At 42.1% G+C, this 23,384-nt stretch overlaps 1 protein-coding gene across 1 annotated transcript; it reads right to left on the minus strand.

The window, feature by feature from the left end:
• Window positions 1-905: 905 nt before the first annotated feature.
• LOC123105996 (protein trichome birefringence-like 10) lies at window positions 906-6,035 on the minus strand. The gene is made up of 4 exons (XM_044528195.1): window positions 5,278-6,035; window positions 2,853-3,248; window positions 2,178-2,336; window positions 906-1,739 (listed from the first exon to the last, which is right to left on the minus strand). Exons 1-4 carry the CDS (start codon window positions 5,919-5,921, stop codon window positions 1,361-1,363), a joined length of 1,578 nt encoding a protein of 525 aa, XP_044384130.1. The 5' UTR covers window positions 5,922-6,035; the 3' UTR covers window positions 906-1,360.
• Window positions 6,036-23,384: the final 17,349 nt, after the last annotated feature.

Raw genomic sequence — 23,384 nt, forward strand, 5'->3', positions numbered from 1 at the left:
TTGGAATTTCCGGTTCATATACCTCCTAGATAAAAAAATCTATGTCACGTTGGTCAGCATAATTGTCATAAACACTGAAAGAACCAAATAGTTATAAAAGATAACATATACCACATCCAAATCATAGATAGGACGAGGGCTGGTGGAGGTGGATACCAAAACCATCGCACTATATAATAACAAACAATAATAAAAGAAAGAAAATTGCACAAGTATCTATCTAAATCATACAAGTAAGAATATTTTTCTTTTAGAAAGAAGATAAGATAAAGAGGCTCACCACGGTGGTGCCGGCGACGAGATCGGCGTGGGCGATCGACGGTGATGAGGATGAGAACGGGACAAGACGGACCGCCAAACCTAGACAAATCTAGAGGAAAATGGGCTTTGAACAAGAAGCTTCGAGAGGAGAAAGCTTAAGTGTGGCTTGGGCATTTCATCAAACACCTCATGTGCATAGGAGGTGAACTAGAGCACCACAAAGCTCTCCCACGACCGGCCAAAAAAACAGAGCACTCCACTACTTTGCTCGCGGGCAAGTGGGTATATATAGGCATCTCATTGGTCCCGCTTCGTGGCTGGAACGGGGACGAAAGGACCACATTTGGTCCCGGTTCCCGCCACGAACCGAGACTAAAGGTTGTGGGCCAGGAGTGAGGCCCATTGGTCCCAGTTCATGTCTGGAACGGGACCAGAGGGGCCAGACAAACCGGGACCAATGCCCCACGAGGCCCGGCCGGCCCCCTGGCCTCACGAACCGGGACCTATGCCCCCATGGGTCCCGATTCGTGACTGAATCGGGATTAATGGGCTTACTCGGCCTGGACCAAAGCCTTGTTTTCTACTAGTGTTCTCACGACAACATAAATTGGCATGAAAATCATACATTTTACCATGTCATCCCAGAAGATGTCTGTACAATTACATTTCTCATTAAATATTTACATTTGTCCCGGATGGGATAGAAATGCCGAAATGTGCAAATCAACTGCCGGAGCCACTGAGAACATACTGTTAAGGATAAAATTCCCGAATTACATACAATTAGCACGGCAACACCCCCAATATGACAGCAGCCAAATAAAGTAATAAACTATGTACATCATCGAATGTAGCCCCTAATCTATGATCACATCGGCTAAAACTTTGGCTGCCTATGTGAAACATAGATATTGGTATGCCTTTCTTTAATTTTGCTCTTATTCACACTCTCCTCTCAGCATACAACAGATTAGAGTGGTGCAGCTTCCTGCAAGCCAGCTCTTATCTTGCAGCATCATTGTGCAGGAGGATCACTAACCAACCTCAGATACAAAGCTTCACCAAGCGAGCATCAGGTAGCCTACCCACAGAATTTTAGTCAGCTTGTGTTCAACGTTCTTGAAGCAGCAAGAGAAACATTTTGGTCCATCATCGTTTGCCTTTTCATGAAGACGGCATACACAAGCTCGTTCCAGGTATCAGGAACTCCAGGCAAGCACCAATGGCTGCAATCCTGTCTGCGTAGGGGGACAGGCCCCGAAGGGCTGATGTACACTGACAGGTGACCATCTTTTCGCTGCGCCGTCATTTGTGTCACGTTCAGTATAGTTAACCCAGGCAGCTTGGGTCTTGTGCTGCTCCCAAGAACATTATGGACAGGCTCAAGCTTGTCAGCCCATTGCTCCAGTGATTTAAACGGTGTCGCATCAGGAAGAGTTTCCAAGTGGCAACTCCCTCCACTCTTCCAGTCGCCACCTCTAAGGAAAACATGGATTACTCTAGTTATGGATCAGTCTAACGTTAAATTGATTTGAAAATGGGAATAGGAGAAATTAATCTAGTGTTTTATAGCATAGAAGTCAGGAAGCCTGCATTATTTGCTTTTCAAGTTCCTATACAAGATACAAGAAGCACCACTTTCCAACGAAAGCCCAACCCGTATTCTCATATATTCGGTAAAATTGTAAAAATGGTTGGCGAAAGGTTGATCATATATCGAACAATAATGTTTTGGCAAAGTTCGACTATAAACCATAATGAATAAATTCTGAGCCCAAAACATATTGTGTCAAGCCAGCAACATGCGATGATTGTTTGGTGCCTTGAAACATAATCATTCTCAATGAAAATGCTATGGTAAGAAAACATAAAAAGGAATATGTAGTAGTGATAGATAAGTGGTTCGTTAGACAGACCTGAAGTGCACAGGAGCATAAGTACGGAAGATGACCTGGGTCTTGCTTGTGTTAACTTTTTTGTGAACCCAATTGAAGAGTGTTTGTATTGATTTTTGGTACGCATCAATAACAGTCATCTTCATCTTCACCTTACTGCCTTCTTGAAAATAGGCGCCCCTGGCACAGATAAAGAAACCCTTGTTTAAAGTCAACTACGGAAGATGCAATTGTGTTGTGGTGGTTCCAGAAGAAATTAACTACATATACAGATGTACCGGTCAATCATCATTACATAAAGCAGGTTGGGGACAAGAAATCTCATACTAGTAAGTTCAAAATATGTATAACTGAAGAACAAAAGAGTTCTTAGGCCTCTTTATTACCCATTTAGCTCTAACCACATCTTAACATTCCATATCCTCAATAATCTCATGAATCATGCTATCATAGTTCTGTCAAATAGCTATCAGAAAAGTATACACATGAACAAATTAAAATATTGGGTGTTACTAATCAAATACTACTCTGCTGGTGTGTATACTAATAACTAGTACTATGTTAATTTCGAATTTGAAAGGTGAATTCATAAACATGGAGAAGGTATGGTAAAATTAAAGGACGACATCTACAAGAAACATTTAACAATGAAGCAGGACAAGTTAGTAAGTCAACATAATGTTATTAGTTGCTTACCCTTTAATCGTTTTCTCGTAGTTCCACCAATGCCCGGTGTTAAAGATCAAAATATCAGCATTGCTCCACTTACCACGGTCTGACATCCAATCCATGGCATCCACCTTAATTGTGTACTTAACAACCTTAGGGGCTCCAGCTGGTGCACGGCCTTGAAGGACTATAAAAGGAGATCTGTAATACTCCACAGTGCAATTGTAGTCGCTAAACTTGAAAATCAAGAAACCCGTGTGCTTTGTGATGGGACTTTCATTAATTTCATAAATGAACTTCTTGTTGGGAATAGCACTAGAGAGCATACAAAGCAGAGACTCCCATTGGTTCCTTCCAATTGAATCACCAACGAATACTACTCTTCTATTCCGTAGCTTCTCGAGCATAAATTTGGCATCAAATCTAAGAAATGGGAGAAATAATAATAAGTTAGAAAGCAGACATAACTTACGTTTAGAGGAGAAAAGCAAATTGTTCTGGTTGCTCCGCTCACGTAGACATGATTAGAAGTAAGCAAAATCTTGAACTTACATAATACAAAGAAATTGACGATCACTGTCATTTGTAGCATTCACGTTTGCAAAGAGTTTGAAGTTGACATTCTCAGTAAGATTACTAGTACGGTTATTCCAAGTAAAGGTAGACTGTCACAAGTACCACACGTGCAAGTTCAAACTTAATTACAATGCTCTGTTCTTCTTTTTTTGAAACGAGGCAAAAGATTTGCCATTTTCATTGATTAAGAAGAAGAGCATTGCCTGGTTAATTGACGGAAAACCGGGCTAAAATCGATACAACTCAATCCACATGACATGGGCACCACCGGCCAACCTGGCCACTGACATGGACAAACCACGACGGCACATGCCACCGGATGACCACACGCACAAGCAACCGACAGCTCCGACTTTGACAACGAGCCTCACAAGGGAAATATGCTGGACTTGCGCCGACCGTGCACACCGCAAACGACCATCGGGCGCCTGTCATCGTCACCACCTGGACCCGCTCCACCGCAGCTCCGACTTCAAAGCAACCAAGCAACCCACGGGAGAGCACCTCGGACACGCCGGGAAGAACCGACTACCGAAGTCCACGCCGCGACCCGAGCTCCACTCGACGCCATCATCGTTGCCAAACAAAAACTAGCGCCCCGCCTCACCAAACCACGCGGCGAAGATGCCGCCATCCACGGCGAAGATGCCGCCATCCACGGCGAAGATGCCGCAATCCACCAGTCTCCCAATCGTAGCCGGCTCCAAGACGATGCCCCCAAGGAGGAGATAGACGCGAAGACGCCTCCAGCGCCCGATCCAGCGGATCTGAGGTTTCCCTCTGAAGCCAAAGCCGTGGGGAGGAGGAGCACAACTCCACGACGACGCTTCCAAGAAAGATCACGGCACCCGCGGGCGCCGCCGTCGCCGGCTCCGGTGAAGACCGGAGCAAAGATTTCTCCCGGAGATGCGCCGACCACCTACCACCACCGACCGCCGCCCACTAATCACCACCTGTTGAGGCCGACCTCGGTCTGACCGTGGGATCCCGCAATCCACCGCGACCAGAGACGCACCACCCCCCGGCCGAAGCTGCCGGCCACCACCGCAACACCACCGTGGCCACCACCACCGCAGCAACCCACACCTCATCGCATCGCGCAGCATCCAGATCGAAGCACGAGCTCACACCAGATCCAATCGGAGCCGCACGAGCGACAGCAGAGCAGACGATCTCCCTCCGCAGCACACCACGCACTCCAGAGCAGCGCATCCACCACGCCTAGCCACCGGTCGCCGCGCCCGACGCGCGTCAGCCGTCGCCGTGCCCAGCCGTCGATCTGCGCCCCACGCGCACATGTGCTAAACACCGCAAACTATTTGCTGCAGTCACATGCGTGAAAACAAGAAATTTAACTAAGAAAGCTAAACCAGCAACATATCCCTAATTTCACCGTGCAGCTGAACACATGTTAATAACAATAGAAAGAAGAGAGGACTCGACAAACTACAGGAACAGTCCACATCCAGTCACATGTGGCAAGAAAGATGGTAACATCGTTGTCACACGCAAAAAATTGAACAATACCATTCAGTTAACTAATATATTTACATGTTGATTGCTAGAACCCGTAATTTAACTAAGCCATCGCCATGCTAATTTCTTCTTTTTGACAAGTTCGCCCAACTGAAAATTAAAAACTGCACAGGCACAGCCAGCCTATCCACGTGACCAAGAACCCGTAATGGATTGGAACTTGTGAGTACAAATACGAATTATGCACTCATCTCGCCTGGAAATTCATGTCCGATAAGATAACCAACAAGCTTGGCAGCAAAACTACATAGTAGTATTCAAGTCGATTTCGTAATAAATAAACCAAATGGAGGGGGTACTGGTAGCAAGCAAGAAGCAACCAACCAACCAACCAACCAACCTCGGAAGATCGCAGCGCGACGGCTGCCACCGCCATTTGACATAGGACGCGTCCGGCCGGCCGTTTTCGGAGCACCGGAACCCGCCGTCCAAGAAGGGGTGGTCCTTGGAGTCGTAGAGCGGGTAGCTGTCGTCCCACACCCAACTCCCGTCGAACAGGTCGCACTCCTCCGCCTCTGCCGCCAACGGCGCCGCACCCCTCTTCGGCGTCTCCGCCGACGGCGACTCCTCGGCCGCGATGGAGACCCCGCCGCTCCAGAGCTTCCTGGGCGCCGCGAGCGCGTAGTCGACGGCGGCAGAGTATCGTAGCGACGCGGTGCATACGAGCAGCAGCAGCAGCGCGGCGGTCGCCGTGGCCACGACGGCGAGCCCCACCATCCCGGCCTTCTCCAGCGGCCTCCTCATCGCCCGCCGCTTCGTCGGCGACCCCACCATCGCCCCTCCCCTCCCTCGCGAAGCAAGGCGAGCAGAGACCGAGAACAAAAGCAGGACTAGGAAGCTGGAGGAGGTGGAGAGAGTAGTTGCAGGCTGAAGTTTGCGAGACGAGACGGGGGGTGTGGAGGAGCGGCAAGCGAATCGAATTTGTGCGTGTCTGGGTTTTTCAAGATTAGGAGGAAAGCGATGCGTGTGGAGTACTCTGGGCATGTACTACCACCACGGCTAGTTCCAGAACCCGGTTCGTCGCCATGAGCCATTACGCCATTATTACGGTTGAAGAGTGTTAGCGTGGGCGAGGTGCCGACTCCAGTAATAATGGTAAGATTTCTGCAGCCCACACGGAGACGCCATGCGTTCTTTTTTTAGGCTAACACGGAGAGGAGACGCCATCTGTTTCAGCATCACTGTCCCGTGGAGTCTTTTCATGGGCCACGCGGTGGTAATCTACGCAGACGAAGGACGTGACAGGTGCTCGTCCGTGGTTCACTTGTTCCGAATTGCCGACTAGACGCCATTTTCTCGTGTGACAGCAGCCTGATTAGTGCTCCTATGTTGTTCCAATTCTAGGTTGCTATCGCCTTTTTTTTCTTTTTGGGAAGGATTGCTATCGCCTTTTATTATCTTGTGCCAAATCCACTATAACATGGACCACGGAATAGTGTTGCCAAGGATTAAAACCACTGAATTGCAATGTGCTTTCTCAAATTCTATCCAGATTTTCTCGAAGTGGCCCTGCCACCACAAAAGATTCTTTTCCCTACGCATTTGTCCCAACGCCGTGTTCTTGGGGGGACTGCGGTAGCATGGCGGCAGGCTGCGCCGCCAGGTACTGGATTAGAAGGTGGGTCTCAGGGCATCCCGTGTCGGCCGGCGCTTGGAGATGTCCCCCTGGCATAGTGCAATTTTTTTAGGGGTTGGAGTAGTGCAAATAATAGGAGCGTGTCTAGGCACTTCCTATTTGGCAGTTCAGGCGTTTGTTAACGTGTATTTTCTAAATGGGCGCCTGAAGTGCCCCCGCGCTGGGCCGACCTAGCTAGCTTTTTTCCTTATGTGTTTTAATTCACAAAAATCCATAAAAAAAAGTGCTCTCTGAGTGATTCCAACCCATGACTCCAGCCTCAACGCGCGCTGCAGTTACCACAAAACCGAATAACCCGACGTGTTTAGTTGCATCTTTCCTTCCTTTTCTTCTTTCCTCTTTCTTCTTTCATTTTTCCTTTTTTCTTTTTCGATGAACTTTATTCAAATTCGTGATTTTTCTCTTGAAATTGGTGAACTTTTTTTTCAAAATCTATGAACTTTTTTCAAATTTGACAATTTTTTCTTAAAAAATGATAGACATTTTTTCCAAATTTGATAATTTTTTTTAAAAATCGTTGACCTTTTTCTCAAATTTGATGAATTGTTTTTCAATGAGCTTTTCTCAAAATCAATGAATTTTTTTCAAATTTGATAAACTTTTTTCAAGTTGAATGAACTTTTTTTCAAAATGCAAGATTTTTTTTTCATTTTCGATAAACTTCTTTGAATATTTTTTCAAAAACAAAACAAAAAACAAAATCCATGAATTTTTTTATTCACCTTTTTTCTTTTTTTACGAATTTCCTCGTTCTGTTTTTCTTTTTTTTTTTGAGAAAAATGCCCAAGCTTTATTCATCTAGTTGGACATTAAGAGGGATACATAAGGGGTCATGGGGGTGAATCAGCCACAGGTGGCGACCCTGATCAAGTGCTAATGAATCTTTTGCAAGTTTATGTGCATCTAAGTTCGATGCTCTCCCTTCAAAAATAAAATTACAGCTATTAAAAAGAGAACTACAGATGAAGATTTCCTTGATGACTGACATATACATTCCTCCCTTTCCTTTTTGAATGTCATCAACTACTGTTTTGCAATCGCATGCCACAAGGAAATTCTGAAGTGAAAGATTATATGCAAGCGAGAGTGCTTCACGGCAAGCTATAGCTTCTACTATTGCTGGATCAGTAGCTCCTTGAATCACTAGAGCCGACGATCCCAAATACAAGCCTGTGCTGTCTCGACAAACTGATGCTGCCGCTCCTAGACCCGTGTCAGAGAGTCCTGCATCAACGTTGATTTTCATGAACCCATTCGGCGGTGGAATCCATGTCCTACGTTGTTACACAGCAGCCCGAACTGCTGGTCTCTATAGCATCCTCTGGGACAACATACTGATGGTCTCCAACTCCGCCAGAAAATGTTTCACGAACTTGTGCGTTGCCAAAGGACTCTGATAGACTTCCTTGTGAATTGCCTTGCGCCTGACTGTCGATATCGCCCACAAGGTGACTGCCATCTCCACGAATTGAGCATGTGATAAAGACCCCTGGACATGAAATAACCAATGTTTAGCACTAGGTTCTCTAGCATCAGCCATCACTTCCACTATCTCCTCAACAGCCAGTGCCCATACACACCGCGCCATCGAGCACTCCGTTAAAGAGTGTTTCCAAGAGTCAACAGTACCACACAACTGGCACTTGTCTATGATACTCATGTGTCTGTGTTTTCGGACATCCTCTGTAGGCAAAGATTGCTTAGCAAGTCTCCATAAGAATGTTTTAATTTTTGAAGGGATCTTAGTACTCCAGAGTGTAGTCCATCCCTTCTCCTCTTGTGACATGTTTGATACTGACGCCCGACCTTGAAGCAAATCCTCTACTCTCTTCTTTGTTTCTGCTAGCAGTCAGTAAGCTGGTCTTACCGAAAAGGAGCCCTTCTTCTCAAACTGCCAAGCCCAAAAATCTGCCATAGGCATCATGCATAGTGGTATATTAGTGATGGACTGAATATCGATTGGTAGGAAATACTGGTGTAGAAGATTAGATCGCCACGCTACATTTGCAGCATCAATCAACTCCGACACTAGAATTGGTGGGTTCGGCCTCAAGCAGGCTATAGGTTTCATAGAAGTATCCCTGGGAATCCAGTTATGCGTCCAAACCTCTGCGGAACTCCCGTCTCCAATCCTTCGGATCAGGCCATGAGCTAGCACGTCCCTTCCCTCGATCAACGGCCGCCAAACCTGCGAATGGTGAGAGCTCACGTCTGCATCCATAATGCTTACCTCCAGAAAGCAAATTGCCTTCAGTAGCTTGGCACATAGAGAGTCAGGCATAGTCAACAGCCTCCAGGCCTGACATGCTAATAACGCAAGGTTGAAGAGCTCAAGATCTCTAAAACCAAGTCCTCCATTCTTTTTTGGTTGTGTCATCGTCTGCCAAGAGACCCAATGAGGCTTTCTCTTACCCTCTTTGCTTCCCCAAAAGAACTGTCGGATAAGCTTATTTAAGTGTTCACACAACTCCCTCGGTAGTTTAAACAGGACATAGAAAAAACTGGGACTGCTTGCGTCACAGACTTTATTAAAATTTCTTTTCCTGCGGCAGAGATTGCTTTTTCAATCCATCCCTTTACCTTATTCCATAGCCTATATTTCAAATACTTGAAAGCCCCACTTTTACTTGTTCCAATATCCGTTCTGTTTTTCTAATGCAATCAGTCTTGCTCTAACTGGCTGGCCCACCAGCGTTGGCGCATGGGCACCAGGGAGCCCTGGCGCCTAAAGTGCCCAAAAGGACCTCCCGTGTCTATAGCTTGTGCACAAGGCCGGCCCGTTAATTACTACTCTATTCATCTCAATTAGTATTAAATCAGTGACATTTATCTGAAGCGGAGAGAGTACCATATGTTTGTATTGTATCTTTGTCTTTGTATTTTGAATAAAATAAAACATAGATATTTCAAAATTACTTTACTTGATTTTCTAAAAGCATTCATTGCACATTAAAAAGGTGTCCATGTAGTGCAAAAATAATGTTTGAGCACCTTTTAGAATTTTTGATAGGATTCAGAAAAATGTTCACTTGTTTTAAAAAAAATGTTCATCACACTTTCTAATTTTGTTTTGCAATGGATAGAAAATATTGGCACAAGTTTAAAAAAATGTTTCGTACCATTCAGAAACATGCATGTGACACTTAAAAATGTTTGCACATTTAGGAAAAGGAATATTTGTGACATTTTAAAAAAGAACTTTACAACTGTTGAACGTTAGGATTTTGGGCTCATAACTGAACGACTCTTCCTGCATAAAGTCGAATGCATGCAAGTTCGTTTGTTGATTGGTGGGAGCACAAACTTTTCTGCATGTCGCGTGTGTATGCTTCTCGGTTGCAATTGTACATGCATGCATCCAAAAGAAAATGGTGTAAGCAAAGATTATTAGCATATGAGCAAAATGTTTAAACTCTCTAACGACAAACCAGATAAAAATCTATTTTCATCACTAGATCTGTCATGGCAAAATATTAGAAAATAGATCATATATTGGTATGTTCCAATGACTTTTTTGTCAGGGCCAAAATTGCCACTTTTAGACTACATTAATTATCATGCCTACGGTATGTAAGTTATCATACTATTTACAAAGAAATTAGTGGGGCATAATTGATTCTACCAACCTTCTCCCTACATGCACATGCATGTGTACACTAGAGGAAGAAAAAACCGATGACAACCTAGGTTCTTCCTATTTAAAACATTCGAAATGGTTTATCCGCAAAAAAAATTGAAATGGTTTGTATCTAAAACCGTTGGTCCAATTGAAAATCCGTTTGCACCAATAAATCTGTCACAACGAGATTTTGAAAACTAGATCCCATGTAGATATGTTTCGACATCTTTTTTTTGCATCAAAAGTCATCATGCTTGGGCTACGTATGTTACCACGCCTATGATATGTAGGTTCTCATGGTGTTTGCACTAAAGTTATCGGTGTATGTTTCAATAACTTTTTCTTCTGAGTCAAAATTAGACGGTATTTTGTACATAAGTTATCAGGTCTACGGTGTGCATATTATCATGCTATTTACACATAAGTTATCAGGGTATGTTTTCAAATGTTTTCCCCCTGATTTTTCCCTGATCAAAGTTGCCACAGTGTTTGTATGTAGTTATGATGTCGGCGATTCGTATATTATCATATCATTTATACATAAATTATTGGGGTATGTTTTTAATGACTTTTTCCCTTGGTCAAAGTTATCATGGAGTATGCAGCTCCTATATTACCTTGGTATTTATACATAAGTTATTGGGGGTATATTTTCAGTGATTTTCCTCCGATCAAAGTTACCGCATTGTATGTAGGTAAAATATCAGGTCTGCAGTGCGTAAATGATCATGCTATTTACACAGAAGTTACCAGGGTACGTTTATAAAAAACATCCAGCTCAAAGTTCATGTAGATACAAAACCCATATCTATTTCATTAGGAAAAGGAAACATTGGTGAGATGGTTGCTTAGTTAAGTTAACTACTACTCCCTCCGTTCCTAAATATTTTTCTTTTTAGAGATTTCAAATGGACTACCACATACAGATGTATATAGACATATTTTAGAGTGTAGATTCACTTATTTTACTCCGTATGTAGTCAACTGTTGAAATCTATAGAAAGGCAAATATTTAGGAACGGAGGAAGTACATTGTTCAGGGTTCAAATCCCATGACATGCAAAAAAGAGATGCTATATTTCTTTAAAATTTTACTGTTCATTCAGTGCATTTGCACCTAGGAGCAGAAGCTCCAATCCCCAATTAGAAGTCTTTCCTATTAGCACGGTAGCATGGCGGCGGGCTGCACCACCAGGTACTGGATTAGAGGGTGGGCCTCAGGGCCTCCGGACCCTGCTTGGAGATGTCCCCCGTCGTAGTGCAATTTTTTCTCAGGGCTTGGCGTAGAAGCGTAAGCGTCCGCGCTACTGGGTCGGCCCGTCAATTACTACTCTCTTTGTTTCAATTAATATTAAATCAGTGACACTTATTGGAGGAGAGAGAGTATCATATGTTTATATTGTTTCTTTTTGTTTGTATTTGAAATAAAATAAAACATAGATATTTTAAAATTGCTTTACTTGATTTCTAAAAGCATTCATCGCACATTTGAAATGTGTTCGTGTAGTGCAAAAATAATGTTTGAGCACTTTCTAGAAATGTTGATAGGATTCAGAAAAAAAGTTCATGATATTTAAATAATGTTCACTTGTTTTTAAAAAATATTGATGATACTTTTCAAAAAAAATACAATGGACGGAAAATGTTGGCGTAAGTTTTAAAAAATGTTTTGTACCATTCAAAAACATGCATATGACATTTAAAAAGTTCACACATTTCAGGAAAAATAATATTTGTGATATTTAAAAAAAATAACTGTCAAACATTAGGATTTTAGGTTCGTAACTGAAACGACTCTTCTTGCATAAAGTCGAACGCATGCAAGTTCCTCGCATGCATGTTGTGTGTTGATTGACGGGAGCACAAGCTTTTCTATTGGCCTGCATGCCACGTGTGTATGCTTCCCGATTGCAATTGTACATGCATGCAAAACAACAAGAAGATGGTGGCTGTAAAGATTATTAGCATAGGAGCAAAATGTTTTAACAAGTAGATTCCTCGTGATAAGATTTTTGAAATTAGATCCCATGTTGGTATATTCCGACGACTTTTTCCAGGTCCAAAATTACCACTTTTAGACTACTTAAATTTATTACTCATACGATATGTAAGTTATCAGGCTATTCACACAAAAATTAACGGGACAAAAAGAGGATTCTACCAACCTTCTCCCTACATGCACATGCATGTATGCACTAGAAGCAAAAAAACGGATGACAACTTAGATTATTCCTATTAAAAATATTCAAAATTGTTTGTATCTTTAATCCTCTGCCCGATTGATAATCTGTTTGCACCATTAAATCTATCACGACGAGATTTTAAAAACTAGATCGTATGTTGGTATGTTTGGATGATTTTTATATATCAAAACTTGCCATGCTTGGGCTATGTATGTTGGTTAACCCTATGATATGTTGGTTATCATGGTGTTTGCACTGAAGTTACCGGAATATGTTTCAACAAATTTTCTGTTGAATCAAAATTATACGGTATTTTGTATGTAATTTATTAGGTCCACGGTGTATGTTACCATGCTATTTACACATAAGTTACTAGAGTGTGTTTTCAAACACTTTTTCCCTAATCAAAGTTGTAGCGGTGTTTGTATGTAATTTATCATGTCTGCAGTTCGTATATTATCGTGCCATTGACTCATAAGTTATCGGGGGTAATGTTTTGAACGGACTTTCCCCTTGTTCAAAGTTATAATGGTGTTTGTACGTAGTTATCAAGCCTGTGGTCCATATATTACCTTGCTATTTATACATAAGTTACCGGAGGTATATTTTCAGTGACTTCTTCCTCCAATCAAAGTTACCGCATTATTTGTGTGTAAAATATCAGGTCTGTAGTGCGTAAGTGATCATGCTATTTACACAGAAGTTACCAGGGTTTGTTTACATATAAAAAACTGGATCAAATTCATGTAGATAGAAAAAGCATATTTCCTATTATTTCTTCAGGAAAAAGGAGACATCCGTGAGATGGTTGCTTAATTAACTTAACTACTACATCATTCAGGGTTTAAATCCCATGGCATGCAAAAAAGAGCTTCTATATTTTCTAAATTTTACTGTTCATTCAGTGCACTTGCACCTAGGAGCAGAAGCTCCCCAAAATAGAAGTCTTTCCAATTATTTACAAAAAAAACCTAGCTAGCTGAGCTGGTAGATGGGCCTCGGGATGGAGAGAAAATGGAGATTGAAAAATAATGGGGTTACTTTCAGGAGGGAGAGGGAAATCGGTGGAATGAAGGATCATAAAATGGAGATCGGGCGTGGGACGAGGCATCTGGCGCTTAAAATCAGATGGTTCACCCCTTACTTTTCTCATTTAAAAAAATGTGCATACAATGCAAACAATTATTATGTACTATAAAAACTGTTACCACTACAAAAAAATGTACATGACATTTCTAAAAAATTACGCATTTCAAAATATTTATGAAATTTTTGAAAAATGTTAATGCATTGTAAAAGATTGCTCGCGTCATATAAATATTTTTCATAACATTAAAAACAACATGTATTTGAAAATGTTAAACATTTATTCAAAGGAAATATTCCAAACAAGTATTTGCAGAAATGCCAATCATGTATTTGAAATACTGAACATGTATCAAAAATATTATGCATTTATAGGAAATGTAGAAAATGTATTGCAAAATGTCTATATGTATTTAAAAATGGAAGAAAACAAAAAAGGTAAAAAAATCGCAGAAAAAGGTAAAACACAAAAAAATATCAAAAACCGCAACAAAAACCGATGTAAACCAGCACAAAAAACACACAGAAAAAACCATAAGAAAACTGATCTGGGTGCTTCACTAAAAACCGCTCCCCAAGGACCCCTACAGAGCTGGTCCTACTGTGAGACAGTACTGCGATACGGAATACTGCCTCGCAGTAGGCAATATATAGCTCCCATGCAAATAATAAAGGATCATGTGCCGGATTTCCTATTCACCACTCTTTGTGGTAGGTTGCGACAAAACGCACAAGGTTGATGGGTTTTGCCCCGACCCCTAGTAGCTGCTACAGGCTCGCTTTTTTCCTAATTTTAGGAACCTTCTAGAAGGTTCAAGCTCGGTTTTTTTGTTTCTTTTTTCTTTCCTTTTTGCTTTTTATTAATAAAAATTAATATTGCTTTATATTCGAAAAATTAAAATTTATTTTAAAAAATAAAAAATGTTCAAGTTAAAGCATTCTTTACAAAACTTTGAAAAAAGTTTGCTCTATTAAAAAAGTGCAAATTTCATACTTTTTTAGCGTTTTAAAAGAAAAGAAAATTTTAATATATATAATAAGTAAACGTTCAAAAAATTAGAAAAAATGTTCGCATTCTTAGAAAGATTTAAATAATTGAAAAAGTATTCACATTTTCTAAAAATGTTCACTTTTGTCAACTTGTTTTCATGTTTTCAAAAGATGTTTGCATTTTCACAAACTGTTTAGAATATTAGAAAATGGTTTTTCTAAAGCTGAACAAAACCACGTCCTACAGTGTCTCAGGTTTGCTACAATGTATTCCCTAGTTCATGACAGTGTTTTGCGATTTGATGCAGTGTTTCCGCTGCAGTATCCTAGCCGTGCCTGCAATGAGTCAGCAGTCCAATTGCGCAGCCCCTGTTTGTCGCGCCAGTGTTGGAGCGTCCACTAGGGACTCCCATCATGTGGGTTTATGCAGCCGTCAGTGGGTTCCAGACAGTTAATTGGGATAGCCCATCTAAAATTTGTTTTGTGCATGGGTCCCCACTAAACACTTTTAAGTGGAATGGGTAGTAGAGTCCCGCTACATCCCAGTCTCACCTTACGTTGCGGGACTGGTGGAGCCTCTCCAATTGGGGACGCTGCCCCGTAGCCCGATGCCCCCTGCAGTCGAGATGGAGAAGCAGAGACCCGACTGGCACCTTCCTTGGCAATGCCCCAGGCTTGCCCAAGGGCCGCCTCAGGCTGCGGAGGGGGAGGGACCGAATGGGGAGGAAGGTGGCGGGGTTAGGGTTTTGGCCCCCGAGTCTCCTGAGCGGGGCGACACAAGGCCGGGTGGTTCTTCCATTTGTTCGTGATTTTCCATAAAGATGGATCATGGTTGTTCCATATTCCCAGCATCAAAATAACTTTGTACGAGTGACATGGTGTTCGGTGTTCCATATTTCCATTGGCTCTCTTCAGGAAGTTTATCGATTTCAAGTTGAGCCTCATCAACTAATTTAGTTTGTGTCACATCTGATTTTGACTTGCATTTCTACGAAGGTCTCAATGAAACCGAGTCTCTAGTGCCCAAAGGTCCCCCTTTCCTGGGGTAGGGCCTAAAGTGGAGTCCATAAGCTTTCAAGTTATCTCCACTCGCTCTAGTGTGTTTACTGCGGATATATGTGATTTTGTCACACCTTTATAATCAGTGGAGGCATCTAGCAAATTACTAGCTAGCCAGAGATTTATTATCCTCTGAACTTCAACTTCTGCATCACTAGTGTGTGGATATAAGGATTGAATCCGAGGGCCTAGGGCACAAGTGGAACTGAGTGCTCTACTCTTATGCCTAGGGCCAAAAAATAGCCAAAATACTTTCCAGGTGAATTCTCCAGCATTATCCATTCCAACGGACTTAACCCGGTTATCATGGAAATTTGACTTTAACTGTATTATCTAGGAAATAAGCTTTGCAAAAGCACGGTACCTTGTCGACAAGAGGGATACATGGCTCCTCTAAGTAGTGGCGTTAATAAGTACCATAAAAATTGAAGGTGCTGATAGGGGTTGTATCGGTCCACAAATATCGCCCTTGATTCTTTCCAGGAATGAAGGTAACTAAGCTCTTACTTTGCGGAAAGATGGTATAGGGATTAACTTCCCCTTGGCATATGAATTGTGAAATCTTTAGGATTTGAGAAGCCCTTACTTTTAATGATGTGACCAACAGAATTAGTGATGATTTTTCTCATCATACTCAACCCAGGATGACCTAGTCTATGATGCCAAATTCAGTTAGAATCTTGGTTACCAAAGATGGTTTTCGTAGCAATATGCTCTTCAATAGGTTTATGTACGTGTAATGCAATCCTGATACTAAGGAAGGGAGTTTTTCAACCACATTCTTTTGATATCCATCAAACTTAGTCACGAGCAAATATCCAATATTATGCTCTTCGGCAATTTATGACAACCATTGGGTCAGACATCCTTGAAGCTCGAAAGGTATCACTGTCAAAACCGGTAGATCTCGGGTAGGAGGTCCCAAGCTGCGTGTCTTAGGATCGATGGTAACATGGACACGGGATTTTAACCAGCTTCGGGCTCTCTCGAAGAGATAATACCCTACATGCTGCTTTTGATTGTATTCGATGTGTATGATTACAGAGTTGATCTACCTCGAGATCATATGTTGTGGTCTAAACCCTAGAGGTATGATGAGTAATGTCATGACCCTGTATCAACTAGCCTGGCCTCGACTTATATAATGTACCAGAGGCCTAGGATAACAAGAGTCCTAGTCGAATACGCCGATGGAGATGAGTCCTTGTCTTGATCACCAAGTCTTGTGGAATCTTCCTCGTGTATACATCGGTTGTCCGAACTGGCCCATGAGTAAACGGCCATGGGGGTCCTCGGCCAAATCCAACTGATCGGGAGACGACGTGGTTAGTACCCCCTAGTCCAGGACACCGTCAATAGGCTTCGCTTCGATTCGGGGTACAATAGTACTTCGTTGATCACTATTTTTGTAACCATATGGAGAATTAATGTGGCTCTTTTGGTGCCAACAATATGAGCACTACTTCCAGCAATGTTCATGATATTCCTAGTTTTCTTATTCAAAGTCTGAAAATACTTATCTTCTTGGATAGTTGTGCTCGTGACAGTGTTGTCTATAAGACATTTCTCCTCTTCCACCATTATTAAGGACAATATAACCATACCTAATCCCTGGCCTATCAGGCCATTAGATGTCTAAACCGTTCATTTTCAAGATTGTACTATTTCTGGTTGTTGGATGCACGTGGATCTCTCTGTTTCCTGTGAATGTGACCACAAACTGGGCCTGATAGTAACGTGCATGTGGTTCTTAGAAGTTGGGTTTGATCTCTTTCCCTGTCAGGTCAACTGCCATAGTATTTTTCTAATGCGATTTGGAAATTTTTATCAAATCCAGTGAGCGTATGAGACTGCAATACTTGTTGTATGATCTAGAATTAAATGACTTGATTATAAGTTTGTTGATCTTTTCATGTGAACTATCATTATCATCTTGTATCCAACTACATTAAAATTTGGATATGAAGGTCATGTTCAATACCATGATTTATGATTTGTCACTTAAGTGACATCCAAGAGAGGATGTTGTTCTGACTTTACTTTACGATGTGAGTATATTCTACACTAATTTCTCATGTTCAACTGGCAATGAGCATCTACTCTATTTTGATGTTCTTTAATCGTTATTTCCAAACTGTGCACCATGTGGTCCGCTAAAAGTACTCAAGTTAAACATGTTGACATTGTTATCAAGCGACGAAATGTGGTTAGCGTACAATGGACTGCATGGAGAAATAGGGAGCATAATTTCTTTTCCGATGTTTCTCTCAGAAGGTGTGCCTTCATGTTGTTCAAGGACTTTTGATCCATAAGGTTATCCCGGTAATGAGCTCTTTCTTCACTTTAGCAACTACTGCTAAAATATTCTGAATACATAATTAGTTTTCTTGAATGATTTAGTTCACCTTTTATTGCCTACTTTCTTGTTAAATCAATCTTTGCTTTCCACAAATACATACATTACTATTTTTTCACCAACACTTTTTAACCATAAAAGTTATTGTCGCTCTTTGGGTCTCTACCAACTCTCAGCAATTTTACATCAGATCGTGAGATATTTCGCTTTGACCTCTACCATCATTTGTTTGAGGTTAAAATTTTGGGTCTCTACCATCCTACCAGTTTTCAAAGTAATTTGTTTAACTTGCATGGTTAATGGAAGATAGAACTATTTGCGAGGGTTACTTCCAAACCAGTTATTAATCACATGAGCCATTTGACAGTGATTGGGTTAGTACTCGGAGTACTTAGCAGTACTTACATGTTTGATCACGTCTAATTTTTATTAGCCGTCCAATCTTGTAGGGAATTTTAATTGATTAAATTTAATATGTTAATTGCGATAAGGGCATAATGGTCCAGGGGAAATATCTTTTCTTGAACCGATCACCTGAGTACCAGATCCATGTCTACTCGATCCAGTTTAGAATCCTCCTCCGATGTATTCGTCACCGCTCGCCGCTCTTGAGCTTCTCCGTCCTCGACCTGCCTGGTGAGAGGAATAAATTCATCATCCTCGTCCTTCTCCGTCCCCAGCCCCCACGCCGTCACCGAAGAAGAAGAAGGCCGGATCTGCGCCGGCTGAATCGGTGGCGACGGCGGCGGGCGATCCCATCTCTTCGCGCGTACCATCATTAAGGTATGAATCTGGCTTGGCGTTCTGCTTGTTCTCTTGGCCGTTGTGCCCCTCCACCGTGCATGCAGTACAACCTCAACCCCACAAGATCCGGGTAATTTAGCAGTATGCGAGATTTGTACGGACTAGAACAAAGAATGGAAAGCTTCATCGTGGCATAGTTTCTCTTGAGCTAATCGCATCATGTTAGTTTAACTAAGATGTTGAGGGCATTGCTTACTTCCTTTGGTACCGCAGAAAAAAAGTGTCATACTTGCCGTTTGAGATGAGATATACTAAAGGAAGATGAGATACTGGTTCCATAGTTGACTTAATTTAGTTTATTAAAGTCATCATCACTTTAGGTTTGCATAGTGCATGAAATATAGTTTAAAGGAAGATGAGATACTACTTGTTGGACGTTGATGATTGATTTCCCTCACATGTCAAACGAGCAAAGTCTTTTCCATGCACTTGTATTTGCCTATGAGCTATTTTACACCTGCAACATTGATAAACAGAAAGATGTTGATGATTGGTTTCCCTCACATGTCATATGCAGGAAGACATGGCGTATGCAAGTGATGAGAGTATGTTTGAGTATCTAAATGCTGTCAGCAAGATGTTTGATAGTGAGGCTGAAGGCTATGAATTCTACAACAAATATGCTCTTGAAAAAGGTTTTAGTGTGAGGAAAAGCTACGTTGAGTGGGATGGATCCAACAAATACATAATTTTAAGGAAAATTGTGTGTAGTCATCAAGGGTTTCGCGAAGAGAAGCACATGAAAAGAAAGATGGAAGATAGAAAGAGGAGGCCACGAAGTTTAACTCGTGTTGGGTGTAATGCTAAATTGGTCATTACGAGACAGGAGGAAACCGGTCGGTGGTTTGTCAAGGATTTCATCGATGAGCACAGCCACCCTCTAGCCCCACGAGATCTTTCTTGTCTGCTGCGTTCGCACAGACGAATTAGCGATGAGCAGAAAGCGGACATTGCGGACATGGAAAAATGTGGGATCCGCAAATACCGTATTATGGATATTTTGTGCTTTCAATACGGTGGATTTGATAAGGTTGGATGCATAAAGAGGGACATTTATAATTTCTGCCATGCTAATAAGCAGGAGACAATCAGCGCCGGTGATGCTAATACGGTGATCATGCGCATGATGGCGAGGCGAGAGCGAGATGTGGATTTTTTCTTCAAGTACTTGGTAGACGAGCATGGCCATCTGAAAGGACTGTTCTGGGCTGATAGTCAATCGCGACTTGACTACGAGGCTTTCAGAGACGTCATTGTTTTCGATAGCACATATAGAACCAACAAATACAATCTGCCATTCATGCCGTTTGTCGGGTTGAATCACCATCGGAGCACTGTCATTTTTGGCTGTGGTATAATTTCTCATGAAACAAGCCAGGCATACGAGTGGATGTTGCGGACCTTTTCTGATTGCATGGCACAGAAGCATCCGATATCTGTGATCACAGATGGGGACCTTGCAATGCAGAGAGCAATCAGGGTGGTCTGGCCAGACTCAAACCATAGACTATGTATATGGCACATTCAGCAGAACATTGTACACCATCTCCATGATGACGATGTAAAGGAGGAATTCAGATCTTTCATTTATGATACTTCTTCCATTGAAGAGCATGAGATAGAATGGATACAATTCTTACAACAAAATAAAGTAACTAGTGAGGAGTCTTGGCTGCATTAAATGTATCAGATGAGAAAGTTGTGGTGTGCTCCATATCTTGAGGGGCGTTGTTTCCTAGGATTGAGCAGCAATCAGAGGAGTGAGAGCTTGAACTCTGTGCTACATACGCATCTTGAGGGTAAGATGTCGTTGTTTGAAATGCTAGAGCACTATGAGCGTTGCCTTGCGTCGCGACGGATTAACGAAGCTCTCCAAGACGTCGAAGCCTTGCAGTCCGTTCCATTTACAGAGGAAAATGCTTCGCCGCTTGAGAAACACGCCACAACAGTTTTCACACCTAGTGTCTTTAAGATGGTCTTATGGAGCATAGATGCTGTCAGCAAATGTCAGATCAGAGAGATACTAGATGGATCAGAAGATTCCACTTATGTTGTGTCCAAGCAGAAAAGAATGGATAAAAAGTTTGGAGTGTGCATTGAAGAGCAAGGAGGTCTTTTGCACAGGGTGAGTTGTTCTTGCCGTAAGTTGGAATTCTGCCCAGTTGTTGCATTCCCAATAGGTGGACTATGAGTGCAAAATGTGCATACACACCTACCAGAAAAAACCATATGTATGACTATTCGATAAGCCTGCAGAGGTACCGCGAGTTGCGGAATTGTAGTCACGTCGCAAGTTTCAAGGCATGCCACTCTGATGAGGACTATCACCGTCTAAAGATGCTTTTGCAAGCACAACATCATGGCAAGCAATCAAGTTTTGAACAAGCTGACAGCAAGGAGTCAACTAATGCTCAGCATAACAGCATTAGGTTTGGCCCATTGATGCCGCACTCGGAGAAAGTTGATAAGGTCCTGGATCCCGTGCATGTGCCAGGCCGAGGTGCGCCGAAGAAAAGGCTGCAGTCAAAGACAAAGAAGTCAAGATCACAGAATATCTATGGCTATTGCAAGAATCCTGGTCACAATCGATGTAAATGCGCTAAATTGCTATGAGGTACGAAATATGTTCATATTTATTTTTTGCATGTGTTTTACTCATAATTGATGTCCATGTGATTTATTCTATTCTTCTGTGTAGGATCTCGAGGCTGAACTGTGATGTCTACATACAACATGAACTGACAATGAGCTAGAGAAAGTCGTGTGCCATTCACCTTTGTGTGACGTGGTCTTTACATTCTATTTCATCGTGACAGTAATTTAGTGAAGTGCGGTTGTACTGCCATGTTACTGTATTAGTTCGACATCTTTCGTTTTCATTTTCTGTGTGTATCATTTGATGTCCAACTTTAAGAATGATGATGTATTTCAAACAGGAATAAGGGCTAGCATGGAGCACTTGTTATTTTCGAGTAGAATAATTTTTGTGATGTATTTCTGCACGCACGCACGGCCGCCAGACGGATCTCCCGCGCGATCCCACGGTCTGCATGGCTCATGCATGGCAGGCCGTTTTCCTACGTCGACCCAAACACCGACCTATCCGAGGTTGTAGCTCCGGATGGCCCACGTCGCGTACGATCTCGCACGTTGTTCTCGTGTAACTAAAAATAGTCCCACCTCGCCCCTTGACCAGCTCCTTTACCTGCTTAAATACCTTCATCGAGGTGATTTTAGCAAGCGTTGGTCCTCATTTTAGGATGAATATGATTCTTCACCCTTACTATGGTTGTCATGCATATTCATAATCATCATGCATATTCTTCATTTAGAGATCATTAATGACTGACGTATTTTTTAAATAAGCGGGGCCCAGTAGGGTGTGCTTGGAAATATTTGAGAAACCTCCATGCACGTTCATCTTCGCTGCATGCAAATCGGGCGGCAGCCGCTGTGCCAGCAGCTGTCAAGGCCTTGATGAATCACTATTCACATGCAGGTCCCCTACTCTTGCATGCAGGTGCCTGGTTTTTGCATGAAGGTCCTTGGGTCGCATCATTGGTTGAGGAAGTATCTCTAGAGTTTTCGAACTGACATTGCCCACCACCTCCTCCAAATCACCCAAATCACCTCCTCCAAATCACCCCAATTTTCTTGTACATGGTGACCCACATGTGCCAAACATGTCTATGAAAGAAAATTTTGAAAAAAATTATTTTACAATGCCCCCTTGAGGCATAGACCGATGTTTTCAGCAGTCAGTCTAGAGGGCATTATAAATTCAAAAAAATTCAAAAAAATACAAAATCTTGGAAACCTAGAATTGTTTGTGCAAGAGATCATGTGTGCCAACATTGAGGTGATTTGGAGGTGGTCCAAAAAATGCCCGCATTCCGGAGGGACCATTTGGTAACTTAAGCCAGTTTTTGAAAAAAGGGAATTTTTCCACCACCTCCAAATCACCCCAATTTTCTTGTACATGGTGACCCACATGTGCCAAACATGTCTATGAAAGAAATTTTTGAAAAAAAATATTTTACAATGCCCCCTTGAGGCATAGACCGATGTTTTCAGTAGTCAGTCTAGAGGGCATTATAAATTCAAAAAAATTCAAAAAAATACAAAATCTTGGAAACCTAGCATTGTTTGTGCAAGAGATCATGTGTGCCAAAATTGAGGTGATTTGGAGGTGGTCGAAAAAAGGCCCGCATTCCGGAGGGACCATTTGGTCTAACTTAAGCCAGTTTTTGAGAAAAGGTGAATTTTTCCATTGGGATTTAGGGTTTCCCTTCCCTTTTTCAGAAGCTGAAAACATGCAAGCATTTTGAGTGGCTGGATGAATATGTTGAGAGGCTTCAAACGGATGGCTTAATTGATTTGAGGCACGGGCCAACCCTAGAGCTAGATCTGCCATCGGCGATGGATAATAAGGGCTATGCCAATGTTCCTCCGATGGTGGCGGATGCGGAACTCCAGGTGGAATTGAAGAAGATCAACAAGAACTTAAGGCAGTTGATCGATCTGAAGAAGCACGCAAATCTGATGGCCGCGGGATTTTATTTTTCAATAATTGTTGTGGGATTTGTTTACTTGTTGATCATCAGTCGTTAGAAGTTGTTAACAAATTTTTTCAGTCAGCTTCTGTATAAGCAATGTCATGTGTGCTTAATGCCTTGTATGACCAGACCAAGGAAAAGCTCATTTGAAATCTATT

This window comes from Triticum aestivum, chromosome 1B (genome assembly GCF_018294505.1).
Source record: "Triticum aestivum cultivar Chinese Spring chromosome 1B, IWGSC CS RefSeq v2.1, whole genome shotgun sequence".
Lineage (NCBI taxonomy): Eukaryota > Viridiplantae > Streptophyta > Magnoliopsida > Poales > Poaceae > Triticum > Triticum aestivum.